Source organism: Juglans microcarpa x Juglans regia, chromosome 3D (assembly GCF_004785595.1).
Source record: "Juglans microcarpa x Juglans regia isolate MS1-56 chromosome 3D, Jm3101_v1.0, whole genome shotgun sequence".
Classification (NCBI taxonomy): Eukaryota; Viridiplantae; Streptophyta; class Magnoliopsida; order Fagales; family Juglandaceae; genus Juglans; species Juglans microcarpa x Juglans regia.
In genome coordinates, this window is record NC_054598.1 from 35,380,406 (window position 1) to 35,403,004 (window position 22,599).

At 36.9% G+C, this 22,599-nt stretch overlaps 1 protein-coding gene across 2 annotated transcripts; it reads right to left on the reverse strand.

Annotated features, from left to right (window-relative positions):
* Window positions 1-416: 416 nt before the first annotated feature.
* Window positions 417-17,115, reverse strand: LOC121256706. Of its 2 annotated transcripts, XM_041157579.1 has the most exons (14): window positions 16,826-17,114; window positions 16,408-16,512; window positions 15,976-16,063; window positions 8,415-8,514; window positions 8,273-8,346; window positions 8,071-8,142; window positions 7,789-7,866; window positions 4,386-4,510; window positions 4,047-4,119; window positions 3,367-3,428; window positions 2,904-3,284; window positions 1,782-1,884; window positions 1,061-1,266; window positions 417-597 (listed from the first exon to the last, which is right to left on the reverse strand). In XM_041157579.1, exons 2-13 carry the CDS (start codon window positions 16,491-16,493, stop codon window positions 1,069-1,071), a joined length of 1,440 nt encoding a protein of 479 aa, XP_041013513.1. In that variant the 5' UTR covers window positions 16,494-16,512; window positions 16,826-17,114; the 3' UTR covers window positions 417-597; window positions 1,061-1,068. The 2 variants fall into 2 exon arrangements, with proteins under 2 accessions (XP_041013513.1, XP_041013514.1); XM_041157580.1 differs by lacking the exon at window positions 417-597 and having other exon boundaries at window positions 1,061-1,228; window positions 16,826-17,115.
* Window positions 17,116-22,599: the final 5,484 nt, after the last annotated feature.

Genomic DNA, 22,599 nt, shown 5'->3' on the forward strand with positions numbered 1-22,599 from the left:
TTTTCATAACAATTACACGACGATTGCACAATTCATGATTACAAATATCTTTTCTCTTGTTCTTGTTGGGATCCCTCTCCCTTCTCCAGGCTCCAGCCTTAATTTTAAGCCTTAATTTTCAAAACAGGCCTTGACACGAACACGAAGCTGCAAAGTGAGTTCTAGTTTTGTAGCACAAGTTTGTCTAATCATTATTTATTCAGAAAGCCCAATGCCTTCGTAGCTGTTAAAAAGCAGAACTCCTTCTTCACCCATGGAAATCTAAAGTTGTAAAGACCCTACTCTGACTATTAAAAGATGAATGAATCACTTTTATTAGAGGAAATATATAAACCGTTATTTTTTTTTTTCCGGTAAATTAATTCAAGTTCTTATCATATTTACTGAACTAAAACTAAAGGAAGCAATGCAGAGTATAACTGGGCAACAAAGAGAATCAGGAATGAGTTTCAATAGCGGTCATATATACATGCTATTGAATATTCTCTCTATTTACAGGTAAAAGGATAAAGGCCAAACATGTTACTGAAAGTTTTGCAGGTTGGTCCTCCATGCCATCTTCAACTCTTGTTGGGCGTCTTCTTCCCTGTTACCCATCAATTAAAAGAGAAAAAAATGAATCAAACTTTTGACGGCTAAGAACCAAAAGGGCTAAAGAAAGCTTGTAGATGGCTGCCAAAACAAAATAAAGAAAGGCATAGAAACAAAGATTTTAACGGGAACTAAAAACAAATTTGAAGTCTGAACTATGTGAAACCAAGAACAAAGCCTTGATAAGGCAACCGAATTATCGCAATTTATCATGATCAGAAGAAGAAATTCATAAGACACTGCACAACTAATCATTCAAACCAAGAGAAATCAAAATTTGCTCCTAAAACAGCAGGCCTTTCGGAGCATTATAGCAGTGGTGGACATGCATTCTACAGACATTGCGAAGTGTGTTGATGGGTGTGTGTAAACCAACCACAGCAAGGTTGACTTTTTGGTTGGATAAACAGTGACATTCACAACTGCAGAGCACTAATAGCCAACTTACAAAAAGTAGAGGACTGTTATAAAAGCAGATCATTTCTTTGTAGCATCAATGAACATGGCTCGAGTCCAATGCTCAATATCCTCAGTTTGTGATGGAGGAGGAGGAAAAGTGGGATGCTCCACAATATCCCATCCTTCAATGAGGCATTCGTTCCTTCCAACATCAGACAACTCGGTGGCATATAGAAAACTGGCAGTAGAATTTGGAAGGTTATCAGAAATGTTTCTCTGCGAGGCAACAGAAGAGGGATGAAGATAAAGTCAATATGCCTACATGCAAAATACAGATAAAAATCTTCCCACAGTAGCCGTGATCTCTTTTTGATAGGTAAAAAAAGTTCGATATATTAATGTCACGGTAGCCATAACCTTTTGTCCTTTTGATGATTAAAAAAAGTGCAAAAGGAGAGACAACCTCCATTTGTTCCTTTCAATAGCACCTTAAGCTGCATCTCCCCATAAGCTATTAAGCTTAATGCACCAACATGGGTCAAACTTTCTTTTATTTTAATGGTCCCCTAGGTGATCAGTGATCACCATATCAGATAATTCTTATTCACTCCCTTTTCATCACTAGCAGCAGCTGAGAAATGCCGTTTTACAACCACACCTATCTTAATTTCCCCACCCAACGCCTCTCAGGTGTGTTGGCAGGTCAAGCAGGAAGAGACTGCTGGGTGTTAGGAGTGGCAAACAAAAGAACAGGGAAAGAAGACAAAACGAATTGAGTCTGGAAGTTATACCATAGTAGGCAGTGCATGTGCACTTTCCAATAGAGTGGTTGAAGAAATGGCAGAATTCACATTCCATACAGATTTTTTCAATTGCTCAACTTGTTTAGATGACCTGAAAATTAAAACAGCAAATGTCATGCACAATAGAAAAGACTGTTACATATAATGATAATTTTTAATCGATAACTTTTACATTTAACGATATTACAAGTATGATATTAATAAGTGAATTTATATCATTGAGGACATGTTAGTAAATAAAGTTCAACCAAGTAAGGACTGGATATTAAATTATCTTTTTCCAGTCAACGGGAAAAATGATATTAGCACTCCAATAATCAACTTAAATTGTAAAAATTACAATGACAACAAAGAAAAAGCTTTCAGCATAACCAAGCTTTTTTTTTTTTTTTTTTTGGTAAGAATCATTCTTTGGATTTTATACCTATTCTATCGACAAATTTCGATTAATGAAAAAAAGAATTTTATATATTGTAAAAAGAACAAAATATGGACATAAAGAATTTCTGCTAAGATATTAAATTATGGAAAACCCGTTAAATAAAGATCAAACTCAACTATAATTGTGTAAAAAATCTACACGCCACATTGCACTGGTCCACCATATTAGAAGGCCAAACCAAAAGTTCTGTGATCTCAGAAAAAATACCTCTATTGACTCTTCCGACATGCAAATAAATGGTAAGGCTTAATAGGGCTTTTTTGAAATATTTCGTTTAGTTTATACCTATTTCTACCCTTGTACTTCCCATTTTCTCATTGTAGCTCGTGCATAATCTCAACTGTGCAGCATCTATGTTACAGTCAAGCTACAGACAGGATTTATTAGGCAGATTGCCATAATGATTTCTTCATAAAAATGCACTCCTTAAAACTTGTAAATAAAGTTTTATTGAGTCAAGTAAATAGGAGTAGCCCAAGTATACAGGAAGTATACAAAAGAGAACACCTAGTTACAAGTTAGCAGCTAGAAATGGATAAAGAAAGTCATGAAAACTATCCGTCATCCAAAAACTTCTTAAGACATTTGTTCTCAACTTTTTACTTGTAGAAATCAAATAAAGACAACAAAAACTTAAATCACACATACGGAAACATGGGATTGTGTACCTCGAACAAGCCATTTTTACAGAGAAAACAGATCGAACTTCCTTGGACGAAGACAGTTTGGCCAATAACTTTGCAAATGCTTCAAAAGTAGATGTGTCAGATGGGACATCCAAACATAGTGAATTAAAAGAGTATGCCGTAATGCATGCCACGCTTTTCTTGAGAAGTGAAATCCCTTTCTGCAAGTCCTTGTGTGTTTCAACAGAATGCACAGAAGCAGAAGAATAATTAAAGCTACTACTGCCAGAAGAATCCAGGCGTGGCTTCCTCTCAGATTCCATTGACGCAACACCAAAATTATTGGAGCTTCTATCGGACAATGAATTTTCCCCACTAGCAGAACAATAAATTTGGCGTGGTATAAAAAGGGGGTATTCATTGCTGCATAGCAGAAAGCATACTCAGTTCAATATGCTTATACAACCAAATATGACAACAAAATAAACTTGCCAGACAAAAGTACCTTCTAGATGATGGGCACGCATCCCAATAAGAATCTCGTTGCCATATTCGAGAGCAAGAACCCTAAGTAAATTTGTAAATACAGATATAACACCAAAGAAATATCAGTGAGAGAATCCCCGTGTACAACATGAACACAATAAACTTTCTGAAGCTTAAGATCTCCCACAGAAAAAACCACCATGGAGGGAACATTGTCGACCAATATAAAAATATCAAGACTTTGAAAGTTCAAAACACAAATTGTTATTATATCGATTCTAAGAAAAAAAAAAAGATGTAGAAAGTTCTAAATATCCTCATTAGCAAAAATTTCATAAAAGGCCAGAAGAAGCAGCATGTGAGCTAGTTGACAGGCCACTACGAGGAGGTGCTAATTTGATAAGACGATAGAATCTAATTGAAAGCATAAACATAAACAGTAAGCATTATTTTTTTTTCTAAAACTAATAAATACACACAAACTAGAATAACTAATAATTATAGAATTTCAGTAAATATTAAAACCAAATGGGATAAACTCATAAATGTTTTCAGGAACACTTTAATTTCAATGGCGTAGCCTTTTCATATCTATTTACAAATATAGTCCCAATTGCCCCCCGAACAATTAAACAAACCAAGCTCATTGTTTGCCAAGGAAGAAAATCTAAATCATTTGATACGAAAATAAGTCCTTACTGCAAAACCAGAGTTATGAAGAACTGGAGCAGCCACGTTTTGAGCAACAAGATTCAGAAGTTGCACCATGTATCTGTTTATCAATCATGGTTATCACCGATTAGAGTAAAGACAACATAAATATGCATAAGCCAACTGCACAGAGTTATTCAATGGTACAAATAACTGCAGTTTCAGGATAAGTAACATATTAACACAAACGAATATATGACTTTTTTCTGATAAGTGAATACATAAAAGAATCTTAGCAGCACAGTATAGTGATCACAAAGCGTTCAGTACGCCTCAAAAGCTGCTTATAATCCTACATGCATATGAAACCTCGAGAGAGAAAATTACCCCAGAGATGCAGCAAGCTCTTCTGACACAACAGAGTGAGGATCAAGTCCTCTTGGTAATCGTACATTGCAAATTTGATCATATTGACCAGTAGATCCATCTTTTCTTTCACCATCTATGACCACCTAAAAAATAAAAAGGATACACCAAGATTTGAGTAAGCACCGATGGTTGTGGAACCCACCTTTAACCACACGTTTGATGAAGGCTAAAAAATAGATTCATCTCATGCTTCACAACACTAATCAAAGCATAACTAATTGGGGGAAATTACAGCATTTTGGACAAATATTGACCATGAAAACAAACAAGTATTGCTTGTATTATAACAAATACTTTTGGTAACTTGTTTGAACTAAAGGTTAACTCGACTAGACAGATTGTCACATAAAAAACACAGAGTCTCGTTTGAAATGCAATTAATACTTTGACTTTAGATGAAAAAACTCAAGCGGAGACAACACTGAAGGTACGTTTGGTAACTTGTTTGAACTCAAGGTTAACTTGACTAGACAGATTGTTGCGACCACAATGTGTTCTTAAGTGTTTGAACCAATTGATCTATAAACCTCATTTTATAATTAAGTGCATTCAAACATGTTTTCCACTTGTATGCACACAGATTTCAGATATTTTGCAGAAGTGAGATCAGGGTTTTGTGTGCCTATAAACTCATCTCGTTTCTCACGGCTTTGAGAAAGGACAAGAAGAAGATAGAACGGCAAGAACAAAGAGGCAAGAACAAAGAAAGCTTTAGAGAAGGAATTTTTTATAGTTTTCTAAACTTCCATCATAAAACATCAAAGAAAACACTTTTTCGATATGTAATATAACTTCATTAAAAAGCGCAAAAGGCACAACCCAAGTACCCAAGAAGTATACAAGAGAAACAACTATTTGAAAGGAGAAAAAGATGGAAAAAATACACCATCTAAGACACAAAGGAACCATCTTCCATGCAACGGCAATTTATGGGCTGCTGCTTAACCCTCTACATGAATAAAAAAGATCCACCATTCTTCTGAGCATGACTGAAGCCATACCAACTCAATTAAAGAAACAAAGCAGTAGCAATCTTGCACCAGAGTAAAAGATGATCAATGAACCTCCCACTCATCTTACATACACAACACTAAAAAATCAAAATGATGTGTTTTTTTCCTTAAGATTATTCATAGTGAGTGGACACTTGAAATTGATTCTTTTTAGAATGTGTGTGTGTGCCTATATATATAATTAAATCTAAGATTTTTGATAAGTAACAAGAATTTTATTACCAAGAATAGGCACAACCCAAGAAAACAGAATGTATACAAAAGAAATACCTACTACACTCTAGAAAGCAGGAAACTAAGACAAAAACCGATTCAGTACATTATCATCATTCCTTACAAAGATCTAGCCCAAACTCAAAGTAGAAAAGAAAAAATTTCGAAGATCTTCAAAAGAACGCTCTGTTTTCAAAACATCTCTCATTCCTTTCCAGCCATAAACACCACATTAAACACAAAGGAATCATTCTCCATCTGGCAGCAACACATTTCCTTGCCTCGAAACCACAACAAGAAGCAAGAAGATCCACAACTTCCTTGGGCATCGCATCTCCAATATAAACCTATCCGACCAATAACCTCATTCCACAAAGACTTTGCCACCTCACAATGTAAAAAAAGATGATTAACAGATTCACCATCCTTCTTGCACGACACACCAATCAGCAATACAAAAACCACATTTTCTAAGGTTATCCGTGGTAAGTTGAAGTGGGAAGGGGTTCTGATTTCAATAGGTCAAAGTGAAAAGGTTTGAAGTCTTCTAGACTGGGAACGGCGTCGTTGAAGATGGAAGAAATGCAAGAATAAGTAGGGGACTCAAAGCTCACCATTTTGGGAGTGGAGAGCTACTGTCGTTTAGCCTTTTTTAATTAAGCAACTGTCGTTTATTTCATAAGTGCAAAACGCATCGTTTGGGGAGTTGTCCCAAATGGTGCACTTTAGTTACTGTTATTTTCATTCCTGCTTTGTGTGTAAATTTATCAAAGGGGCAAGAGTTAGTTACGGGAAAGAGGGATATAGGAAAGAAGGGGAGAGGAGAAAAGGAGTCGAGAATCTTCAATACTTTCCCTAGAGCAACCACCCAACTGAAGAGCACGACCTTAGTAGGTACATTCACCCTCCAAATGCTTTTCCAAGGGTATACACAGCCAGAATGACAATTAAGCACCTTATAAAAAGAACTGACTGAAAACCTGAGATTTCCAGCATGATCCCACAATAGCCTATCCTCTCTTCCCTGCATCACTTTTGAATTATAAATTCTTCCCGAAAAATCCGAAACAACATTCACTTCCCAGTCATTTGCATCTCTAATAAAGTCAACATTCCATTGAATATTATTATCAGTACATTGAAGATAATCTGCCGCAACAACATTTTGATCCCTTGCAATCTTGTAAAGAGATGGAAAATCATTTAAGAGATGATTCCCCACACTAAGGCCTCATTTGAATTCGGAAAGTGTTTCATCTCATCTCATCTCATCATGACAACTTTCTCAAATTCTCACACAATATATAATAAACAATTCAACGTTTTCAAATTTCAATTCAACTTTTCAAATCCCAAAACAATAATAATATTAAAAAATAATATTCTAACAATATTTTTTTCAACTTTCATCTTTCATCTAAAACCATCTCATCTCATCTCTGAATCCAAACCAACCAAATATCATGCTAAAAGAGAATCCTCTTCCCTTCCCCCACCTTAAATTTAATATGTTTAGAAAACTCCCCCAACCTTTCCTAATAAACTTCCATAAACTCATCCCATACGCTTCTCTAACTTCATTAGAACACCAATCCCTCCACCCACTCCCATATTTAACAGCTACAACATTCTTCCATAAAGCATCTCTCTCTCTTCCATAAAGCATCTCTCTCTTCATGATATCTCCAAAGCCATTTTCCGAGTGCTTTATTAAACAACCTCAAATTTCTCACCCCCAATCCTCCACAAGAAACCGGTTGACAAACCTTGTTCCAACTAACCAAATGAAAATGAGATTGGAAGCTTGAAAATTGCAATTAAGATTTTAGCTACTGCCCCATATATTATTGCCAAGGTTATGAATGTTAACTGTAATGAACAGTTCTTAACTTCCAAAAAAAATTAAACAGTTCTTGACCAAAAACTTTACTTCAGTTTCTGAACAAAAAATAAAGGACTTCTATTTTTGAAAAAAGAAAAAAAAAAGGCCCAAATTGAACATACATTTAAAATGCAGTTAAAGTCATCCACAAAGGATATACTTGTCATGAGTTATCAACAAAATATGGTTGACAATTGAATCTATAAATACTGACATGCAGAAATCAAGATACATTTGTTTCTGAAGTGCTTACCCGACGTAGGGGGAACAATTTGCATATTTGCTTTACAACCACAGACTGTTTATGAAGGCGTTCAGCAGTGATTGCCATCTGCAGCATTCAACATAGCTTTTAGATGAAGAAAAGATATTTATGTAGAATAGAAGAAAAAATACAAGGGCGAGATATTCACCCTCAAATATGAAATAATATTAAAACAAAACAACTCAACAGTTTTTTTGCAAGGTAAATAGCCATTAATGAATAATTACAAAACAAGTATCAACATTAAGAACTAAGGAAAACAGCACTCACGTGCCCCAAGGTCTGAGTGGAAATTAGGTTAGGATAGAACTTTTCCAGTTGTTCCACGCGATACTTTCCCAACTGCAAAGATAAAACCAATGAATAAAACACATTAATTTATGCTGACAGAAAAACACAAGAAAACTAGTAAGAGCGACTAGCCTGCATCATTACAATCGATAATAAGATTGACTAAACAGGATGTATTTACCGTAGAAAGGGCTGATTCAAGCACCCCATATTTAGCTTTTATATCATGGGACATCTTCTCAATCTTAGCCTTGCCTGAAAGAGTAAGTATAAGTCTAACAGGTTTAGAGTGAAATGCGAGCAACTTTCAGTGGGCAACCAACCTTGCACAAGTTGCTTTTTATTAGAACGAAGCTTCTCCCTCAATTTCACAAGCTTATCATTGTGAACTACTCTCCAATTAGTTTGATCATCTGCCTTCCCCTGGTAAAAGTTACATATAATTACTCAACAGAGATAAACAATTTTTTAGATGCATCAAACATGAAGTTTGCATCACTTCTAGTACTTAAATTAGTATATAGCAACAGCAGTCAGAATGGAAGTAAGCAACTACAGAAAAGCATAAAAGAGAGAGTATTGAAAGTTGACGGGTGTGAAAGAACAAAAGAGTTGGCATCCACATGCGTAAATTACAAGTGAAATCGGATACCCATTGACTTTCTTTCTACTGCAATTGAAAATGATTACAAAACATAGAAACCACTCTATTCGCCATAATAATCTGTATTCAGTGATCACTGTAATAACCTGCATTCAATGATAGGCTTTTATGTGCGTTGAACAAGTGACTTTTTTTCATTTATCGGGATCTTTTGGGTCATAAATAGGGTCATTTCATTTACGTGGGTACTGATGACCATCTTTTCATTCACAAGTCCTTAGCCTCTCCTGAGTTTGAAGCTTAATATGATAAAAAACAGAGAAAATGGTTTTGCTGCTCCAATTATGTATAACTTCAAATTTTAGATTTTACTATCCAGGCGATCATGTGACATTTGATGTAAGGAAATATTTCATAATAGTCATTTTTTTTTTTATAAGTAATATTTCATAATAATCATGAAGAGTCTATAATTGACTGTTTCAAATATGACTCCCGGATTTAGTTCATTAATCATAATTAGCAGGTTCCACAGAAAGCATAATCTTAATATATATCGGGATGGCTACCTTAGTAATAAAGCTTGGCCTGGAGTTTTGCAGTAGTTTCTAACCTTCTTTGGGGTGTTTTCTTGATATTTTCAAGAATGTGTTTCCATGAACAATACATAAAATTTTCATGCTTCCTAATCACCAATGACTTTGTTGTTTTCTTGTCCTAATTGGTCACCCCCCCCCCCCCCCCCTCCTCTCCTCCTCCTTTCTGCAAGGGGAGGAGGTGCAATCTGAGCTAGAGCTCCTTTTTTTTTTTAATAAGTAAACGGTAGTATAAATAAGAATAGGCAAAGCCCAGGTACGCAAGGTAGTATAAAATCATGTACATTTAGGCCATTCAAATCTACAGCAATAGCCCAAAGAAGTAAGGTGCGAAAAAATAAAATTCTAAGATCCTCTAATGTCCGCTCTTTATCTTCAAATGTCCGCTCATTATGCTCCCGCCATATGCACCACATAATACAAATAGGAACCATCTTCCACACAGTTTAGATTTGTGGAGGACCATCCGGCATTACCCAGCTAGCCAATAACTTTACCACTGTAGCAGGCATCACCCAATTTAACCCTATCCGAATGAACACATTGCTCCACAATGCTCTAGCTGTCTCACAATGTAGCAAAAGATGATCCACTGTCTCGTCAGCTTTCTTGCACATACAACACCATTCCGTAATAATAACCCAGCGCTTCCGCAGATTATCAGTGGTCAGAATCTTACCCAGAGCCGCTGTCCAAGTGAAAAATAGTGCTATTGGAGGTGCCTTATTCCTCCACAATCCTTTCCAAGGAAAATGCGTGTTTGGAAGCATAGTAAGGGACTTATAGAAGGAGCAAACCGAAAAAAACCCTTACTTGCCGAATTCCACCACAATTTATCTTCTCGCAATCTAGATATCCTCAAAGAGTACACTCGACTGAAAAATGCCTCCAAACTGTTTAGTTCTCAATCTTGAGCTGCTCTGCTAAAGGTGACATTCCAATGGAGTTGATCCCCTGAACGAACCATGAGATCCGCCATTGAAGCCTCTAGATCACATGTCACACGAAAAATGGAAGGGAAGGCGTCCGCTAGAGCTTCCTCCCCACACCAAATATCCCTCCAAAATTTCTACGAGTGCCCTCCCCCACCAAAAATTTAGTATGTCGAGAAAACACCCCCCAACCACGTTGTATGTGCTTCCAAACCCTCACCCCATAGGACCCATTCCCCTCTCTAGGACACGAATCTCCCCCCCCCCCCCCCCCCCAAATCTTACCATGTTTGCAATCAACCACTAATTTCCATAGAGCTTCCGATTCCAAATTGTATCTCCAAAGCCATTTCCCAAACAATGCCCGATTAAAAGTTCTCAAATTCTTTATCCCCAACCCACCTGAAGGAAATGGTCAGCACACCTTATCCCAATTGACTAGGTGAAACTTAAATTCATCTCCCATCCCACTCCATAAGAAATTCCGATAAAGTTTTTCGATACACACCGCCACACTGGCTAGAATTGGGAATAAAGATAGAAAATAAGTTAGTAAGTTTGAGAGAGTACTCTTGATAAGAGTCACCCGGCCTCCTTTCAACAAATACAGTCTCTTCCACCCAGCCAATCTTCGTTCTATTTTCTCAATAGTTGTGTTCCAAATAGACAAAGCCCGTGAAGCAACCCCCAGTGGTAACCCCAAATATGTCATAGGGAGAGAAGTGACCTTACACCCAAGAGTGTTAGTCAATTGCCGAGAAATGCTGACGTTCCCAACAAGCACTAACTTATCAAAATTGATTTTCAAACCTGACGCTGCTTCGAAACAAAAAAGAAGCGCCTTCAGTGCCCTGAGTTGGTCTTGCTCTGCACCACAAAAAATTAAAGTGTCATCTACGAATAATAAGTGAGAGACAGAGATAAGGCCCCTTTGTGGATCACCCACTAAAAATCCAGCCATAAAACCATGACTAACCACAGCCGATAACATCCTACTCAAAGCCTCCATGACGATAACGAAAAGCAAGGGAGACAAAGGATCACCCTGTCTTAAGCCTCGAGAGCTATTGAAAAAACCCTTTGGGTTACCATTGATCAAGACTGAAAATCTTGCCGTAGAAATGCACCATCTGATCCACATACACCACCTCTCCCCAAAGCCACATCCCCTCAGTAAGTACAAGAGGAATTCCCAGTTTACATGATCATATGTTTTTTCCATGAGAATCGCTTCTAAGCAATCGGTCCGATAATAGATGAATAACAGCCCTCCACTTATGTCTTGACACCTCAGCAAATATAGAAAACTAACGGTAGACTCGTGCGCATGGGATAGGTTGTGCTTCTTCAGCTGTTTCTCTTCCAGACTTCAGACTTCTAGTCCGTGTGCTTCCAGAACGCCGAACTCACCTCCACGTCCAGAGGCAACTGCCACCAGTCCACCACGTCCACGAGTTCTCCGTCACCCACTATGCAACCGCCACCTATTCCATCCACCCCCACGTCAAAAGGGTGGGCCCACGAGTTCCCCGCCCATTACGCAAGCGCAGGTCCACCGCCACTCCACCGCCACTGGTCCATCGCCCACCATAGCATTCACAAACTAACGTGGCTTTAGTGTTGCACAGGTATTTCTCTTACATTATATGTTTTGGTTGTTCATGGTTGACCAGGTGTTTAACAAAATATTTGAAAGACACATCCGGATCTCAACGGTCACCATGTTTAAGATTTCTTTTCATCTTTTCAAGTCTTAATCTTGGTTGTTGGCTAATGAATAAATAGTCCTGGTTCTAGACTAGCATTCCTGAAATATTGTCATGTTTTCATGTAAAACCGAAATATGATGAGAACTGGAAGTCACAGCGTCGAGGGACGTTGAGGAGTGAGGGTCGTGCGACTCGGCTGCGAGAGTGGGTGCGAAATGGTGAGGGTTCTGTTTGTGAAATGGGAAGGAATTAGGGAAAGTAGGGGACCAAATCTGATGCAGGGCTTCCACACAATACATTCAGTAGAACGCTATGTGTCACAACCTTATTCGTGGGCTGTTATTTGCTTAAAACTAGCCCGACCGGTCTGCAGGTTTTCTCAAGAAACCTAGTTTACAAATAATACCTGAAGCGCCAGACTTTAATCTACTATCTAGACATTCATTAGCAATTAAGACCGAGTCTAGAATCTGACGACCCCTTACAAAAGCATTTTGTGGCTTTCAGATTACTTTATCAATTGCCACCCCTAACCTGTTAGCTAGCACCTTTGAAATGATTTTGTATATCCTATTAATGAGGCTAGTGGGCCTAAAGTCCTTCAACTCCACAGCTCCAGATTTCTTCGGAATCAATAAAAATAGCATTCAGGCTTTTCTTGAATTTCCCAGCCATGAAAAGCTTCTAAAACACATTCATAATGTCATCTTTCACCACCTCCCAACATGTTTGAAAAAAACCCCATCGAAAAACTATCAAGACTTGGTGCTTTATTCTTCACCATCTCGAACCACATCCAATACCTCCTCTTCTTCAAAAGATCTTTCCAACCACGATGTTGTCTGTGGTTTTATGGCCTCAAAACCAAGTCCATCTAGTTTGGGCCTCCAGCCCTCATTTTCTGTAAATAAGATGTTCATAGAAATTCACCACATGTTCCCGGATCACAGAGGCCTCTATGCAATCACTATCATTGATTTTCAACATCTCAATAGAGTTAGTTCTCCTATGAGAGTTAGCCACTTTATGGAAGAATTTTGTACTTCGATCCCCTTCCTTCAACCAAAGAGCTCTTGACTTCTGTCCCCAAGAGATCTCTTCTAAAGTTAAAACCCTTTCCAACTCTGATGCCAACGCTATCTTACTTGAAACTTCCTCTGGGGTAAGAGCCCTATCCTCAATAATCCTTTCAAGGATCTATAATTCCTCCATTAGAGTTTTCTTTTGCTCTCCTATATTTCCAAAAGATTGGAAATTCCAAAACTTTAAATCTTCCTTTAACGCTTTCAGTTTGCCTGCAAGAATATAAGAGGGGGTACCATAAAGCTAATAAGAAGACCACCAATGCCTTACCTTGTCCACGAAGCCATCGCTTTTAAGCAACATGTTTTCGAACTTGAAATAACGACGACCTCCTTGAAAACCACCTCCATCTAATAATATGGGATAATGATCCGAGCAAAGGCGCGGCAGTCGCTTCTGACATACCTCCGGATAATGGCTTTCCCAATCTGGCGATACTAAAAATCTATCCAACGGGGACCAAGTTTGACTGTTAGACCATGTGAAGAGACCGCCAACTAGAGGGAGTTCAACAAGATTCAGGTCAAAAATGCAGTCTAAAAATTCAGCCATGGCTGGATGTATCCGAGTGCTTCCAGATCTTTCACTAGGGAACCTTACTACATTAAAATCTCCTCCAATGCAACAAGGAAGTTCCCACCCGCTATAGATAACAGCCAGTTCATCCCACAAACGACTTCTAATATTGTCAGCATTCAATCCATAAACACCTGCAAAAGCTCACAAGAAATTATCCTCTTACCATCTTAAAAGAGCAAGTCACTGTAAATTCCCCTACAAACTCCTCCATCTTCTCCACAACCCTTTTATCCCACATCACCAAAATACCTCCCGATGCCCTCTCCGAAGCTAAATAGGCCCAATCTGCATACAGGCAACCCCACACATTTCTCACGAATTTTCTGTTTACCCATTTCAATTTGGTTTCTTGTAAACATACGATATCCGCCTTCCAATCCGAAGTAGATTTTTTATGCGTAGACGTTTATTAGCCTCATTCAATCCGCGAACGTTCCAAGACAATTTTTGGCTTCATAAAGACACAGCCGACCCCTTCCCTTTGGACCTAAAACGGCTTGAGCTACCCTCATTCAACGACCAATTAAGCCTATTAAGCTCCCTTTGCTTCTTAGAATCAGCTTTCTTGGACTGAGCATGACTCACCTCAATGGACGTGAGGAGGGCCATAAACTGCTCTTCATATCCCACGCATTTCATACCCACAACCTGTTGAATGTCCTTTACTGTTTGGAATAACCACTCAGAGAACTCAAAGTCATTCGGTAACGAACAGTACAAAGGAAAAGTCTCCCTTACTTCTGCGTCTCCCTCTCCCCCAAACAGTTTGTTACCTTTCCATTCTACTACAGTGCCCACGTTGTCCATTGCAAGAGATTCCTAGAAGTCCACATTAACCTCCAAGAATCCCTGCGATAACCCCCATCTGAGTCTTCCATGAAAACCCCCTCTTTATTTCCCCTTCTTCCAATAATATCTCAAGATGGTCATCGTAGGTAGAACTAAGACCCAACTGAAGAAATGAGGGTTCTAAGTTATGGATCGGCGATTTCTAAGAATCAACTTCTTGAAAACAACAGAAAGTAGACGGAATCTGCTTTATCTCCTCCTCACGCGACGGTAGAATTTGATCTACCACCATCGCCGGCGCTACCTGCATCGCGGCCTTGTTGGCGACCACCATCGAGCTTCTCTGTAAAGGTCCCGTAGCCGACGGAGGGAAAACTCCCACAATATGGCTTCATGCAAGGCCTTCAAGCTCTGGAAAAGGTCTCGTCGGCGTAGTTGTTGTCTCTGATAGATCGACGGCCTGCGGCGAGACCATCGGCGCGGTCACCTGCGGCAAGACCACCTAAGGCCTCATCGGCAATATTGGTTTGGGCCCACGGACCAATGGGTTAGTAACAATCTTTGGTAACTTTCTCCAATCGAAGTCATTTGCTGGGTCGAGTGGGTCCTTGGGCTGAGGCCCATCAGCTAGGCCTAAGGCTTGCCCCAAAACGCTGCGTTTCAGCCAACCAACTAAATCATTTAATTCTCACAATCGAATTTTGATAACAGCTAAGGCCTCTACAAATGTTTCCTTATTCGCACCAACACCATCCCTGCCATTACCGTCGTTGCACTGACCCCTCTCCAAAGGAGGAACTCCTCCAGACCTGGGCAAACCTGTCATCTTAGACTCTTCGCAACACAAGGCCCCTCATGCCGACCTACTAGTGCCTCCCTGAAAGATGACGGAAAAACTCCATACGACAGTTTTGCAGGTGCCGCCACAACAGAATCTCCTTTAACGGCTTACTGTAATACCACCATTAGGTTCCTCCAGCCCATACCCTCTTTGCCTTCAGGGATATAGAAGAAACTCCTTCTCCAACCACTTCCATACTCCGCCAAAACCATGTAGATCCCTCGAGCATTGAAGCAGCTTTGCGCAATATAGCCTTTGTCCCCATCCCTATGAGCAGAGTAGAAGCCCCTATCTGCAGCCTTCAGATCACCCTCCAGAGCTCTACAAAACCACCTAGCAATCCCCACCCCCACTCTCATATTTTTCACCCCTTTCCACCCTTTTTCAATCAAGACTACATATCGTCCATCCCTACCCACCTCAAAAAGCTTAGACTCAATCACAACGCATTTCATGGAGGGCATTATCCAGTGCAACGGAACACCATCAAACGCCCATAACCACCAACGTCAACGAACAGAAGAACCGCAATATTCTTACGCCATTAACAGAACAATTATTGACGAAGTAACACCAACTAAGTGATATTTCGCATGTGTATGGAGAGAAAAATGTTTAGGAGAGGTTGACACTTAAAAATGTATTGTACAGCTCGTTACAATACCTTATAAATGTAAACCATTGGCAATCAAAAAAAAAAAAAAAAAAAAAGAAGATAATAGAAAAATCATTCACAAGGCATAAATCAAACCTTTGCCACCAGCACTTCACTCAATCTTGCATACAAGAAATCCCGACGACTCTTTGACGATTTTAACCCATTGTGGTACTCATTCAATCTGCGAAAAAAGAAAAAAAACATACATATAAGATAATCAATTAGGGTACAAATAGACTGTCAGGAGCCTAGAAAGCAAGTATAACCGGAACCTAGTAAGCAAGCATAACCGATGGAAGCACAAAATATATAACCCAAAACTACAGACTCAGGCACTCCTATAAATGATCTTATATTAAAAGCTTCAAAATGGAAAGCATCCATTTAAAACTATGCCTAGACACTATTGTATGGTAAAGAAAGCCACAAGAAAGTTTCATAGACACAAAATTCCTTGATTAAGTGCCAGAAATACACATGTTACAGATGTGTAACACGGAAAATCATTCAGTTCAGAATCAATACCTGTAATTGACACAAACCGCGCAAATAGAAGCATGATTTGAACCCTCACATATACCACAGCTGCTACTGGTTTTTCTGCTCATCATCTGGAACCAACAAAGAATTCTCCACACCAAAAATGACACCATGTAATGTTAATTCACTCTAAAAGTGAGAAAAAATACTCAACAGAGAAATATACTATTTAGCTCATATGGAGGGAGTTGATAATCAATTTCAAAAACTAATAGATCAGTTTTTCCTCACTATTTTCTCTCCCGTCGCTTTCTCGACGAACAAAAGAGTACTAAACCCTCACAATTTTTCATCAAACATCGACCTTTTTTCTTTTACAAGTAAAAATAGACCAGATTAAAAACGCACTTATCATTCTCCAATCAATTTGAGAAACTGATATTGTGGATGAGATAATACTCACCGGAAATTGACGACTGTGGTAGAGTTGCCGGAGAGTCTGCCCCCTCGGCAACGCGTAACCTAGGTTATAGGCTATAATATGTCCACGCAAAAATTTAAAATCCCATAAAACTAGGCTCTGAATTCGGAAATGATTTTTATTTTTACGCGATTATAAATAGGTTTTGGGATTGGGCGTGACCGCTTGAGTCAGGGCTCCCGCAGCAGGCGGCAGCAAGAGATCTCCCCAAAAATCTGGAAAATATTTTATCGCACCAGCCTACGCTTCGCAAAATTACATTAATATCCAAAATTACCCCCAAGGCCAATTTATCCATTACATTTTGTTTGAATGCATAAATTCAAATTTAAAATTATGTCGTATCAACAATAGGAAATGCTTTAGTCTCAAAATGATTACATAAAAGTAATCTGACAAATGAAACACATATGGAAGCCGTGCGTGAAGAAGACAAGATGGAGTTAGGGTTCGGTCGTGATGAAGACTAGGGACTAAGGATCAGGAGACTTAGGGGCCGAGCTATTGTGCGGTCCTTTGTCGAGTCAAGAAGTAGCCTTTGTTGGGCCAGTAGCAGTAATTACGTTTTATGTTATTTTAGTTGTTGTTTAAGGATCGGTCAGCCCAATGGGAGAAGTTAGCCCACGTTAGTATTTGTTTTAGCAGTTTTACTATTTTGTGGTGTAGTAGCTTCTAGAAGGGAATCTGAGCTGTGGTATTCCCTGTATGTCAGCTTTATATGGTCAGACTGTACGAAGATCTTTTTTATGCAAAATCTATGACAATTCAATTATCTCCCATTTCCTCATTCTCTCTGGAGGCCCTCACACTCGAAGTGAGTTTTACCCAAATTCTTCATACATTCCCATTATCGGCAATTAGTTCATTGTCCATTTATTACAATCCGAATAAAAATAGTAGAGTGTTACAACAAACTTATGTGATTTGATGATGTTCATCAGATTGTAAAATTATTTTTATTATAAAGTAAATCTAACAGATTCGATGAAGCCACGTCAATTTATGTGATTATTTTGTGTAATTCATTTATGGATGTAGCAATACTTATAAATAATTATTAGATCTTTAGCCGCATTCACTTATAAAATAATTGTTTTAAAAAAATGTGGATTTAAAAATAAAACTTTATTTTAATATAAAATTGACAAGAAACATACAAATTCTCTATAAATTATGGATTATTAATCACCCATGGATTTCCGGATTTCCAGAATCCTCTTTCAATCCATCGACATCTGATATAAATATTCTTAATAAGAAACAAACAAATATAGAAAAAAAAATTAAAAAAACATTAAAATATATTGAAAGATAAAAGTTTTGATCTTTTTAAATAAATTCAAAAGATAAAAAAAAAATTGATTTTTCAAGAATGTAATAGCACATTTTATCTTTTTTTTATAAATTTTTAGCATTACTTGTATCTTTTTAAGAGAAAATGGGTAAATTGCAATTTCTCGATAGTTTGAGAGTTGTTTCAAAATATGTAATATTTGTGAATTTGAGAGACGAGAGTCCATTCAAAATGTGTAATAATTTGTGAATTATTTGCCTATTTCTTCCAAAAAGTAAGAAAGCTATGCTCTTCTGTCATCTTGCTTATGTCCAGTAGATAGATTTAATACTAAAAATAATTATATTTGAAGATTTGCATAGCACACATCATTCGAATAGAATTATTTAATTTAGAAGATAAATCTTAAAATTTAAATATTACGAATAAAATTATATATTGTATAAAAGTATTTAAATAGCATTACTCAATAATTTATAAAAATAACGTCATTTTATAAAACTACTCTCGTTTTAAAATATGACTATATAAAAAATTATAAAAATAATGGTACATTCATCATTACTTTATAGTTTTAGCCTCCACTTGGATTGAGAAGTGATCTCAACTCATTTCATCTCATCATTATAATCTTTTCACATTTCCACACAAAATATAATAAATAATTCAATTTTTTCAAATCATAAAATAATAATAATATTAAAAAATAATATTTTATTCAAACTTTCAATTTTCAACTTTCAACTTTTATCTCAACTCATCTCATCCCATCTCAATTCTCAATTCAAACCGGCCTTAACCTTTACCTTTGTTAGTTTTAAGTTTCTCTACTCTTTTCCCATTGGCATTTTCCTAAAAATTCTATTTTTAGCGGGAAAGTAGGAGAATCCAACAAAAGCCCCATTATGGTAGATACAATACGGAAAAATTAAAATAAAAAGATGAGCAAATAATCCAATAAATTGAATCCGACGGTTCTTGGCTTAGTCATGAAAGGGATTGCTGTAAATGTAGACCGTATGCACTGTAAATGTAGACCGTATGCAAGGTAAATGATATTTACAATTGTAAAGTGCGTAAATATAACATAATTTTTTTAGAAAAAGTGAGTAAATACGAGTCTTACATGATATTCTACTCTTTTTCAAAATGATTGTATAGCGTTTGCGTACTCTATGACTATATGTAGCATTATTCTATAAGCAAACTAGTGAGCTATCCATATGTAGGTTCGACCCGTTCGATGCTGATCTAAGAGGGGCATTATTAGGGGTGTAACCAATCCGGTCCGGTCTGGTTTTAGACAAAATTTAGGACCGAACCGGTATGTACCGGTTTTGCATTTTCAAAAACCGATTACGCGCCGATTATCCCCCTAAACCGGTACTTCGGATTTTACTGGTTCCGGTCCGGTTTTCCGGTTTTAATCATCTACCATAAAAAAATTCTGCCATAAAAAAACTGCTCCCATGTAAAAAATCTGCTGCCATAAAAAATGTGCTATAAAAAAATCTGCTATGACAAAAAAACTGCTATAGAAAAATCTGCTATAAAAATATAAAATCTGATATTAAAAAAAAACTGTAACAACAAAATAAACCCTAAATCAAAAGCTCATTAAAGTTTTTACAATATGCAATTATGCACGTATTTATGCCAGTTCATAAAAAATACACAAAAAAAAAAAAAAGAATGATCAACCAAAACTGACTTTTTTTATAAGTGTTCAATGGACTCCAAATAAATTGATATAAAGAAATCTCAAGTACATGAACTGCAACGACAAGCCAAAAGGGCAAAGTACCCTGCCTCTCGTTACATAGCACAAGAGAAAAAGCTTTTGGGTTCCTTATATCAATACACACAGAATAAAGATTAATAGGGAAAGAAAAGTCATCAATGCAATAGCAAAAAATTCAAAGAGAGAATACACACAATGCAAGAAAACATTGTAATGATTCAAGACAACACAGAACACACAAGAAACCAAACCAGTAGAATCACTGATTGACATCCATGCAACCCAAAAAAATTTATCTGGTTCAAATCTACTAACATATATATGAACAAACGAACAAAATTACCCACAAAAACAAAAAGGAAAGAAATCAAGCTATTTTCAGCTGGATGGGGAACTATACGTGTTCATCCTCGATGGGGAGCTATAAAACATATATAAACCCTAAATCCTAAAATATAAAATTATACCTTCCACAATTATAAAATACAGATTCAGCTTGATGGGGAGCTATACAAAAAAAAATATAAATATAAACCTAATCAGATTTCGAAATCTGTAAAAAACCCTAAATCTCAAATCTGTAAATTCGATAAAAAAAAACCCTAAATGAAATGAATCAATTAGCAATGAATTGAAACATTGCAATGATTCATGAAGTGAATGTAAGATTTTGAAAATTAAAAAGCATATATATGTTCACATACCGATTAGCTCGCCGAGAGAGGGGAAAACAATATCTGTGATTCTGTAGCCTCGAACAACTGGAAGCGGAGAAGAACAGAACGGACCAACAGTGGCGACGGCGAGGGGCTGTTGACGGCGTGAGAGACGGCTGCGGTGACTCAGGGACTCGAGAGGCAGAGCAGAGATGGTCGAGCGGGGGGAGAGAGGAAGGGGGGATGTGAGGGGACCGTAATATGCCATTAAACGACGCCGTTTGGCCTTTGGGACTAAAATTTAGTCTATATTCATAATATATATAATATATAGTATAGTATATATTATAGTATATATTATATATATATTAATTATATATATAATATTTATAGTGATATTAATATATAGTATACTATATTATATATTATAATACTAACTATATATTATACTATTATAGTGATGCTATCATAATAATACTATATACTATACTAATACTAATACTATATATAGATATATATATTTTGTTATAGTGATTTAACCTATTAAAAAAAATTATAGTGATTTATATCTAATACTATAGTATAGTATTAGTTATAGTGATTTAGTATAACTATATTAGTATAACTATAACTATAGTCTATATAACTATATATATAATTAATATATAGTTATATATTATAATACTAACTATATATTATACTATTATAGTGATACAATCATAATAATACTATATACTATACTAACACTATATTATATATATATTAATTATATATATAATATTTATAGTGATATTAATATATAGTATACTATATTATATATTATAATACTAACTATATATTATACTATTATAGTGATGCTATCATAATAATACTATATACTATACTAATACTAATACTATATATAAAGGCGTGTCCCAGATATAAAATAATAAGGTATTAGTAGAATATAATGTATTATTAAGAATTAAAGGCGGTAAGACCGGCCATATGCATGATAGCAAAGTAGGCAGGCGGTATAACCGACCATATGCATGAGGAAAATTAAAGAAAAGAGATATGAAATAAACTTCTTCATTAAAAATATAATACTTACAAGGAGATTAATTCTCAAAGGAGTTGGGAGCTGAAGACATGAGGGAAGGATGATTGAGGATTTACAAAGAGAGGAGGACAGTACTTGGACTGGAGAGGTTTGGGCGAGAGAGGAAGGGATATCAGATTAGAATTCTGAATGCCCTTCTTGCCTCGTGAACCCCCCTTTATAGACACTAAAACAGTAACTTTAATAATACATGAATAGTACCGGCCGTTATAATAACAGTATTAGCCGACGCTAAAGACAAACACAGTACCGGCCGACATTAAAGACAAGAACAGTGTCAGCCGACGCTAAAAATAAACATAGTACATAACACGTAATCTAGTACAGAATTATTTGTCGCTTTGCTGGGCAATAATCTGTCGCGAATAACTTTTTAGAGGGATAATTTCTGCATGTCATGCTGGTTAGTCAGATAATAACTTTTTGTAGTCACAAATTCTGAGGATCATAATTTGCTAATTCCAGTTCAAACGGGTCTTGAGAATCCATCAGTTGTACCGGATGGTAAGGTGAATAATTTTGAGAAGGAGATGCAGCTTGGTTGCCTTGAAATTGAGAGGCCTGTTGAGAAGGAGAGGCCTGATGGGCTGGTGATAATGCGGGTTGCTGTGGTGGAGTTAATCTGGGTTGTGCTTCTTCTTCATCGTCACTGTTTGATATTTGTGACATTACTTCAGCTAATTTTTTCAAATCCTTTTTGTTTGTAATGGATGCCAATTGTGCTTGGAATCTGCTTCGCTGGACTAGGACTTCCGGAGCTTTGGTAACTTTTGAAAACATCTTCAGTACATGATCATAATTGTATTTTTTCCACCATTTGATGGAAACTTGACGGGCTAGGAACATAATGGTTTTGAGAGAGGGATGAGGTTTGATAACGTATTCCCATTTCATAATCCAATTTAATTTTGTTTTGAGAAAGAAGAGCAAGAGGGGTGAGCAATGGTTTAATGCTGGTGGGCT